A 9,844-nucleotide genomic window follows, 5' to 3' on the forward strand; every position below is an offset into this window, starting at 1 on the left:
AAAGGTTTCTTTGTATTTGACCAGTCTTCTGTATGTAGAGGTGTATTGAAATGTCAGAGTATGAGATTAATGGAAACTGGGGAGAGTCGACTGGAACAGCTTGTACTTACCTGCCAAGAAATTGTGAACTTTAGTAAAAGGTAATTCCGGCAGGGGGAGGTCGCGACCACCGACTCATACACCACCTACCCAAATCGTACCCCAGACCCATTTCTAGACCTTTCTAAGCTTTACTGCGCAGAATCGGATATAGGAGGAGAGTATGTTAATGATTTACGGGAAACGTTATGATTATGCATGAATATTTAATGAATATGTATGAATAAGTTCTATATATGGAATCTGATTTTGAGACCTGGCGTGCGTTGATCGTGAGAGGACTCGCTCACGCACCCGGCCGTTAATAAAGAAGTGTCTGCTTATCTACATCACATTGGTGTCGATAAGTTCTTCATTCCGACATTTTGGTAACATCCCCACCCCCAGCACTTTTTTCTGAATCACTAGTGTGATAGCTAAACTGATCATTTGAGTTACCTGGTAGTGACTTCCCCCCCTAGTAAACGTTCCAGTCAAACTTCCTGTTTTTTCTCCTGTCCCTTGGGAGCAATGACAGAAGCTTTGAAAATGAGGTTGGGGAACGGAAACACTGAACAGCTTTTTGCCTTCCTTCTTCTTTTAGGCAATCTGTCAGCTCAGAGTGCGCCGTCAGTCTTGCCCCCACAGCAGACACTTCATCCTCCTGGTAGTGTGCCAGAGACTGGGCAGAACCATTTGTTACAGCCCCTCAAACCTTCACCTTCCAGCGAAAATCTCTACTCTGCCTTTACCAGTGATGGTGCCCTTTCGGTACCAAGCCTTTCGGCACCAGGCCAAGGTAAGACTTCAAGTGGAATTAGTGTTGAGTCTTGCGCTTTTGTTACTGATGAGCAAATAATCAACTTGATGACACTTGATTTTTAATGCACAGCGTGGAGTAGATTGGTAGTCTCGAGCCTATGTGCGGAGGCTGATAAGGGTGTTCTCTGAACTGAGGTTTCTTCCTTCTCACATAAGTGAAGCGTGAGGTTGTTGAAGTAATGAACATATAGCGCATGGCCCTGTCTGCTGTGATGAAAGCACCAAGGAGAATACAAGAGAGTGCAGTATGGTGTGGCAAGCAGTGTTCTGCGGAGCTGGGGGAAAGGTATTGGCTGAAAGGGTGAGGAGGCAGGTGAGAATGGGGGGTGGAAATGTGAAGCGGGACTAAGGAAGGGGCAGACCAGCTTTGATCAATGTTAACACATAATTGAAATGGTAGGAAATGTCTGTTTAGGCTTCCAGACTGCTTTGGCTGTTTCTGCCAATGGAATTTTTAACAATAAAAGGTCAAAAAGGCTCTTGCTCTGCAATTGTGAGTTAAAGAATTATCCTTGGAAGGAACAGGTAGTGTGGGAGGATGGAAAGGTAGGAATAATCAATTTTTCATTTACTCATTACTCAGGTTGTGGATTGCTTGTTACTAGTTAGTATCTTAATCAGATACTTACACAGCTGTGATCATTTGATAGGGAGCACTTCTTTGCTTCCAGTCATTAAGGGGGTGATAGCTGGATTCCTTTATTTCTCTGAATTTGGCTGTTCTAGGTTTTCTTTTCCCCCTTGAACAACTTTTTGAGAAATTTTGCCATAGTCTGATTGAATGCATCAACTCTGATGCATGATTTTGCTGAAACTTGAGAAGTACAGACAGAAAATGGGAACAAATGTTTAAGAATTTTCTATGCAGTTTTTTTTAATGAACTGTTTAAAGTATTTTGGAGCTTCTTGAATAATCTGCCTGTATCTAGAGTTGTGCAGTACAGTTTTATAATTGGGTAGTTTTGCCAGCATTTGGCTTTCTTATTTTGATTGCAACCTTATTGTTGGGTTATGTACTGAAGAGTAACGCTGCAAACTTGGCCTAAAGTCTGGAGGTGTTAGAGGGAGTCTCTTCACTCCGTATGTTGTCTACATACTCTTTGGTCCACACTTTGAGGCTTATTCTTGTGTGTCATGTTAATGCATTTCACCCTTCCAACCTCAAGTTTCTAACATCTTGTAGTGGTGTTCTGTCCCTCTTCCTCTCCTTTCTCTGTTCTTCCCGTTTTTGTTTTCTCACAGGCTGTGCGAAGTTTAACTGTGCATCTGAGAGAGTGACGTTCAAGCCTGGTGGCAGGAGGACCCGATTTCTGAGTACGCCCTGCTTGGCTCTTTGTGTGTAACACCTTTACTCCTTCCTTGTCTGTTTTTTGTTTCGTCTTTTTGTTTGGGGTTTTTTTTTTTTTTTTTCTGCTGCTTGGATCTGTTTCATGCAGCCCATTCTCATCTACCACCTTGTATTCCCTCCAGTCCCATGGCTCAGCTGAGCTGCTCTTAGCACGCCTTTAGAAGTTTGGGTTCTCATGTTAGGTTTCTCTGTTCTTAAACTCATAATAACAAGCACTCATTTTCTTTAAGCTTTTGGTGGAAACCTTCACGACAGTTCAGTGAAATGATAGAAACCGGGGAGAGCATTTTCTTTTGGCCTGCCTTAGTAATTATGCTTCAGCATATGTTACTGCACATGAGACTTGGAAGAAAAGTAGTCTTTCTAGTGGAACAGTGAGGAAGACTTTTGTTTTCCAAATTTCTCCTTTAGATGCTACTGCAACTGATGGGAGGGAGTACGCTCACTTCCTCCAGCAGTATGCTTGCTGCGCAGGTTTGATTTGGTATTGCATGTTCTCAGCACTAGTGCTGGTTACGGTGCAGAGCATTGATGCCACCGTTGATGTAGGCAGTCAGTATGTTCATTAGCCAATAGCTAAAGAATAAAGTGTTGAGGGTTTTAAAATCATATTCTCAGGCAAACTCAAAAGATCCTTACCTACTAATGGGCCCGCTTTTTGAATTTTATACTGTGAATTGGAGATCTACTAAATGTGCAACAAATAGCTATAAAGGTGGTAGATAGACATCTTTAGACATTCTCTCAACCCTCGTGAGTTACCTTTGCAGTTCTTGTCAAAATCCTTTCGTTTGTACTTACGCTAGGCCAGACTTACGAGAGAGCCTCAAACTTCTGATGTGATTGAAGTAATGATACGCTTGAGCTGAGGCTGCTGATGTGATGCTTTTTATTAGGAGTGCTGCAACATCTCCCATGCTGCTTCTGCAGGCTGGACCCTTTAAATGTCCTGACATTTGTTTCCCACCCTCTGGAATGTCTTTGATACATGAAAGCTGTAAGCGCTGTAAAGACACCTTCAGTCACTGCACTGCATGACAGTACCACACATCTGTAGCATCTGTCTCACTACAGTTGGCCATAGCTCAGCTGAGCCAGAGAGTTGTGTGCGGGAACTGGGCCTGGCCCTTCTGCAGAGACAGCTGCAATGCAATCAGCTCCATCCTCTGGGAGAGGGAATGAGTTGGAGGGAGGGGAAATTCTTGCCTGGCTGTTCTGTTTTGCAATGATACCTCCATCTCACTTCATTGGATTTGGGGAATATAAGTGCTAATGGCATTTAATTTTTCAAATTGAGCAGCTTTAAATGTTTTTGCTAGTATATTAATGTGCAGATATGCACTAATGGACATTTGCAGTCTCAGGAATTATGGCTTCTTTCTTGGAAGCAGTTAAATTCTTACTAAAGCAAACTTAGAGATAATCTTTAGTCTTGTCTGTCCTTTTTGGGGCTAGGGAATATAAAGAACAGCCATTCTGTGTCTAGAATCGACAATGAACTGAATATATGAGAGCATCATTTACTTATAAGGCCTTGGCTTGCTGCAAATTGACCATCATCTGGCTAAGAGTACTTTGGCATGTATACCTCTTGCTTATGGGACTGGAGCTAGGGGAACTGGATTCCTTTTGACAAGTGTGTTGTAGCTGTCCTGTAAAAGCAGGTAATCCTTGGCATGGCACAGCTTGGCCTGGCACTTGGCTTACGGCAGGTTGCTTGCTTCCTGGAGTCTTGTCCTTGAAATGTTGTTGCAGACTGTTGTGGAGAGTGACAACCGGAGAAGGCGCTGGGTTAGAACCAGTGATGTTGAGGAAACAGTGCAGTAATTGATGCTTTTAACTGTGCAGCTGGAGAAACAGAGTGGTACAGCTTGGCGGGGAATGTCTGAACTATTCCATGGATTGAGAAAATAAGGTGACAAACTAAAAGCACTTGACCTATCGAATACATCTCTCCTGTTGTAAACTGGTTGAACTTTGATAGTGTAAAATGCTCCCTATGTCCTGACAAAAATGGAAGATGTACTTTTCCTTTTGCAATAACAGCCAGTTGTGACAGTAATATCTCCTGACATTCTTCACTATGGCGTGGAAATTCTGAAGAAGAAATGTGGGAGGCTGGGCCTTTTCTCTTTCTGAAAGTACAACTGGTTAAACTGTCACAGAGCAGTCTTTGGGTTTGTCCTGGAGTGTCCTAGCAGTGACTAAGAGCCCTGCCATGCTGTGTCCTCTGTTTCTCACCAAGCTTTTTGTACCGTTTCCTGATACTAAACATTTCTCACTGTTTCTCTTATCTTTAACAAATTACTCTCTCTTTGTGCTTCAGGGAAGATGGTGAAAAAAGTCTGTCCTTGCAACCAGCTCTGTAGTAATTATCTTATTTCTGTTATCTCCGATTCCTGATTGTAAAGTTATTCATCAGCTTTTTCTGGTCACTGAAGCCTTACCTTCCTGACTCTGTCTCCAGCACAGCATCTGTCTGTCTGTGTTATGCCCTCTAATGTGTGCTCAGTCATTAGGATATCAAATAGTTTGGCTATTGCTCTGGCAGGCGAGTGGAGGCAGGCAGAACCTCGCCTCCGCTGTGGAACTCGGCTCATCACTAACGAGAGCGAGTTGAGCATCGAGGTCAGTTGCTCGCTGTAACGTGCTAGAGTTGGACCTTTGAGCAGCTGGTTCGTTTACAGATCTGAGGGGGCTTGGCACCTCGGTGCCGGATCCCATTGCGGACACTCCTTCGACATTTTAAGAGCAAGCTGTCAGATCTCCAGTGTCTCCCAAAGCGAGAGATGTTTTGAAAAGCCTGTGTGTGCTCATGTTGCTCAAGACTGTTTTACAGGTGTCTTTGACTGCTGGTTTATGGGGCGGGGGGGAGGGGAATAAAAGGGCAGAATGAAGGCATTACGGGTAGCGGGCTGGAGAGAGAGAAGCCTGTTTCACTTCAGATCCTTCATGTCAGAGCAGAACTGGGGACGGCTGCTGTGACCAAGCAGGAATGTGGGGGGGTTGTTTCCATTGAATGCTACAAGTTGAAGCACTTCCTTTTCAGACTCTTCTGGATGGCAGTTTCTGCAGGTGGTAACTATGTTGGAGCTAAAACGTGAAATTCCTGAGAAATAATTTTTTTAAAATGACATTACATGGGAGCTTTGGTAATTGCAGAGCTCCCTGTTGTGGTGTAGGCTGGTCTGTCTGTGATTCAAGATAAGAGCTCACTAACAAAATCATATTTGTGGACAAAGCTCTTGCAACCTCCCTGAGGTTCCCACCCTGAGCCAGTCCAGTCCTTTTTGAAACACTTAAACTTTCCTAAACGATATTTCATACCTTGATCGATTCTCTCTTTTCCATGGCCTGAGGAAGCTCTCTAGCATAGGTCCAGGATCCATTGTGCTTTACTGATGAAAATGGAAATGTGAAATATCCAAAGCAGATAGTGGCCATCGTGAAGAGGATGAGAGCAAGTGTGTCGATCCCTGCATGAATCCTTACGGTGGAATGTGATGATTACTGGTTTTGGCAGCTCTCCTGAGCACCCCTTTCTTGCTTTTGCCTCATTTGTCTTCAATTTCACCTTTCACATCATTGCTCTTATTAAACAATTGTATCTTGAGCCTTTTCCACATGATGCATGCTTGAGGTTCTTGTTATTTCACTGTAGATTTTCCTTGCCACCTTAGCGTGTTCATATTACTCTTCATCTGTGCTGCAGCTGCACGCTCTGGTCAGGGAGCCGTACTCGTTTATTTCACGTGTACGGTTGCATGCACCTGCCTGCTCGTAACAACTGCTGCCCCACCTGTGGGCACCCGGACCGGGAGCCACTTCCATGCTTGAGCTGGAACTGGTGGGAGGGATGCGTATCCTTCCCTCCTCAGCGCCACCAGAGGCAGTAACACTTTGCTTATTTGTCCTGCATAGTAAGTATGTCACCTTCCTAATTCACTCCTCAATATGAAACATTCCTGCAGGGGTTTGGAGCCAGTTCGCTCTTTGATACAGTGGTTGCAAGGAGTGTGGCTGATAGCCAGGGAAAGCGGAACAGATGAAGCAGCTGTCGGGCAAGAGACAGCGACTCCGTCCTTTGGCCTTTGCAATAGAGAGATGATTTTCATTTCTGGCTTTTTTGATGCTCCAATTCTAATGAGTTTTCTTCAGAAATGTCTACCATAAACTCAGGTTTTCTTGGATTTCCCAGTTGCATTCTTAGAGTGAGCAAGTAGAAATGTTTGAGGAACTTTGAGGAAAAAATTAGGTGAGGATGTGTCCTTACAAGGAGTGCAGGGACAGCACTGCTGTTGCCAGATACTGTTGTTTTGTTTGGTACTAAATGGATTTGAAAAATGTAAATTTATTCTGCCCTTACCATGTCCTTCAGAAGAAGTCTGCCCTAGTGGTTAATTCTCACTTCCACATCTGTAGATGAGGGTACTTTGATTCCTGTTATCAAATACCCTGAATTTTCAGCAGTATTGCAAAGAAGTTGTATGTTATGAGGTCTGCCTCTGCAAAACCGAAATTTGAGTGCAGTTGCTTGTTCATAAGTGTGAATGGGGTAGTGAGGCTGTCCAAAACAAAGCTTCTAGATATTCCCCCCCCCCCCCCCCCCCCTACAGGATAATGTTCAGTGAGCTTTCTAGTAGAACTGGATCATGGTATTTATGTGAAGGGCTTTTTGTGTTTGTGCAGTCAACCCAGTAAACAGAAAAACTTGTCAAAGCGTGTCTAAGGAGCTACTCTCATTTCTACCTTCTTGAAGCCGTATTGGTGGTTTGCATCTGAAATGCTTGTTCTTCTGACTTAAGAAATCTGAACATAATGGCAAAAAAAATGCTTTCAGAGGCAAAAAGCAAAATTTAATGCAGTGCAGACTTCCTCTGCTGATCCTGGCTGTTTGGTGGATGAAGACAGTCCCATCTGGTTACCCTCAAGAACCTAAGTATGGCAGCTATTGGAAACAACAGTTGCTGTTTCTCGCTGTGGCTTTTTTGCATAATCTCCGTTAATTTTTATCTTCGTTTTACAAAGTGGAGATAATTTGCTACAGAGCAGCTGGCAATGCTGATTGTAGTGCTCCTTATCCAGCATCCAGCGTGTGTCCTCCAAGGTGGAACTGACCTGTGCCAGTAGTGGTTGCTGCTAGTTAAAAGGTGTAGGATGAGAGAATGACAGCGACTGTACTGTCATCCAGCGCTGAAATCTAATCTCCTTTTTCTTCTACAAAGGCCTGTAGGCTGCCACCATTCCCCTCTTAAGTTGACTACTTGCAGCGCTTCTTGAAAAGTAAATGTATCTGTGAAATTCTCTTAAACTGAGAAAATGCCTGTAGGAGTCCTTGTAGTTCCCACTTCAGTCTGTCCTGGAAGGAAACTTAGAATTAATCTGCATGGCATTTAACTGGCTCTCTATTGATGTACCATTACCATGATTATTAAAGCTACTAGAGGAAAGGTTATCTGTAACTGAAGTTTTGATTCTTGGTTTTTTTATTTGTAGGGACCAGCAGCACTAATACAGTCGGGGCTACAGTGAACAGCCAAGCGCCCCAGCCTCAGCCTCCTGCTATTGCCTCGAGCCGGAAAGGGACTTTCACAGATGACCTGCACAAGCTGGTAGATAACTGGGCCCGAGATGCCATGAACCTGTCTGGAAAGAAAGTTGGCAAAGGACATAGCAGCTATGAGGTAAGGCGGAATCCGTGAACACTGATGGTACGAAACTTTCAGTGTCGCTGCCATCTCATCTGGGTATCCATCACAGCTGGGGTGCAGTTGCCCTGCAGCTTGGGCAACTGCTCTAGAAAATTACTTACCTTTTACGTACAGGATTGTCTCACCTGTACAATCCTGTACAGGGAGGGGAAGGGGATAGCTAAAAGAGGGCCATGAGGTGTGTTCCTGTAAATATCCCTTGGGAGCAGCTTGTGGACAGAGGGGGAGTGAACCTGTGGTTTTTAAGCACAGCTGTGTAACTTTTCTTGGGGGCTGGGTTTTCTTTCAGGGCCCTGGCATGGCAAGAAAATTCTCGGCACCGGGTCAGCTCTGTATCTCTATGACATCTTCCCTGGGTGCTACGCCTATCTCTGCAGCATCAGCTACCTCTTTAGGTCCCTTCACAAAGGCGATGTGCCCTCCGCAGCAGTACGGTTATCCAGCAGCAGCTTTTGCCGCTCCATGGAGTGGGACGGGTGGTCCGACACAGCCTCCGCTCGGCCAGTTCCAGCCCGTGGGTGCCGCCTCTCTGCAAAGCTTCAACATCAGCAATTTGCAAAAATCGATCAGCAACCCTCCAGGCTCCAACCTGCGGACCACTTAGCTGCGCTCGGAGACCGTGCTGGCTAGACCTCGGGACAGGACGTGGGGAGGGAGATGGGGCCCTGTATCAACTCTTAGTGCTGCAATGAACTGGTAGCTTGCCAGACTGGGAATGAATTTCTCTTTTCCAACCATTGCTGTCAGCTCTCTGTAAGGGGAGTTTCCCCACACACTTTCAAGGGGGAGGAGGATGATCAGCATCCTTATGGTGGGACAGTGCTTTTGACCGAGGGGTTCTGCTCTTGTGTGGAGCAAGAGCTGTGAAGAGAAGTCGTGGGGTCAGTTTAACGCAGTCTTGCTGTAAAATTTTTCTCTGGTTTGAGGCTGAATCCACACGCGTTGCGGTGGGAGGGCTGAATCCTAGCATGAGGCTTTAGTACGCTTCTCACCTCTCCCTGAAGAACCAAGACCAGGAGAAAAGCTGTCCAAATCCCCCTCCTCTCCCTCTCCCCAGTCAGTTGTATCTGGCTCCGAAATGATGGGGCACACGAATGGACTTGCAGTGCAGCCCGTGCTTGATAGGTCATTACTGCTTTAAGTAAGATATTAACAGCTTTGACTGCAGCATTAGAGCAATTTAAATTGTTTAAAAAAATTTAAAAGTTCCCTGCGGACATGTACTTACCATCAGTTTTGATGTGGAAACACTGTGATATATAAATGTTGTTGGACAACAGTAGTTTAAAAATGAGTGGAATATAGAGGGTTAAAAAAGTTAAAAAGAAAAAATGGGAAAAAAAGCTAGCTATATCCTTATACTTATTGGAGACACTTTAACTTTTTCCTTTGTATTTTCATTGTATTAGATAAATAAATGTGAATGTAAAATTGTATAAATTAATGTACTTGAATACTTGTCTGTTCTCCCAGTATGCTTGCTGGATATTTTAGTGCCTTGGACTTCTATTGCTTCTGCAGTTCGCATCATCTTCCCAGCAGAGCCCCGGGCAGGCGAGGGCAGGTTCAGAGGTGGGTTATCTGTACCTAGCGACTGGGACGTTCGCGGTTATTTAGCGGTACCGTTACTGTTTAGAGTAGGTGTAAGGAGGGGGAAGTCATTGAGGCAGCAGGTTGGACCAGCGTTCTGTGTGTTGGGGAAACTTGTCCAGGTGGGCAGATCTGAAGTTGCTGGTGTGACAGGGGCCAGGTGGGGGTGGGACGGAGGGTCGCGGGTGAAGCTACAACGAGACTAACCAGTAGTGTCTACGGAGGCAGGAGGTCTGGATCGGAAATGGAGAGAGGATGGGGAGAACGTGTGTCTTTGGGAAAGGCGCAACTTAAA

At 44.9% G+C, this 9,844-nt stretch overlaps 1 protein-coding gene across 10 annotated transcripts in view; it reads left to right on the plus strand.

Moving 5' to 3' along the window:
• Window positions 1-9,407, plus strand: part of WNK1 (WNK lysine deficient protein kinase 1) — a 104,771-nt gene extending 95,364 nt beyond the window's left edge. For 6 of the 10 annotated variants that reach the window (XM_037388421.1, XM_037388422.1, XM_037388414.1 and 3 more), the window contains 5 exons: window positions 683-877; window positions 2,143-2,235; window positions 4,575-4,616; window positions 7,745-7,932; window positions 8,249-9,407. In XM_037388421.1, coding sequence (XP_037244318.1) covers window positions 683-877; window positions 2,143-2,235; window positions 4,575-4,616; window positions 7,745-7,932; window positions 8,249-8,563 — 833 coding nt within the window. In that variant the 3' untranslated portion in view covers window positions 8,564-9,407. The remainder of the gene's footprint in view (window positions 1-682; window positions 878-2,142; window positions 2,236-4,574; window positions 4,617-7,744; window positions 7,933-8,248) is intronic. The other 4 variants (XM_037388415.1, XM_037388416.1, XM_037388418.1 and 1 more) reach the window with 4 other exon arrangements.
• Window positions 9,408-9,844: the final 437 nt, after the last annotated feature.

Source organism: Falco rusticolus, chromosome 5 (assembly GCF_015220075.1).
Source record: "Falco rusticolus isolate bFalRus1 chromosome 5, bFalRus1.pri, whole genome shotgun sequence".
Lineage (NCBI taxonomy): Eukaryota > Metazoa > Chordata > Aves > Falconiformes > Falconidae > Falco > Falco rusticolus.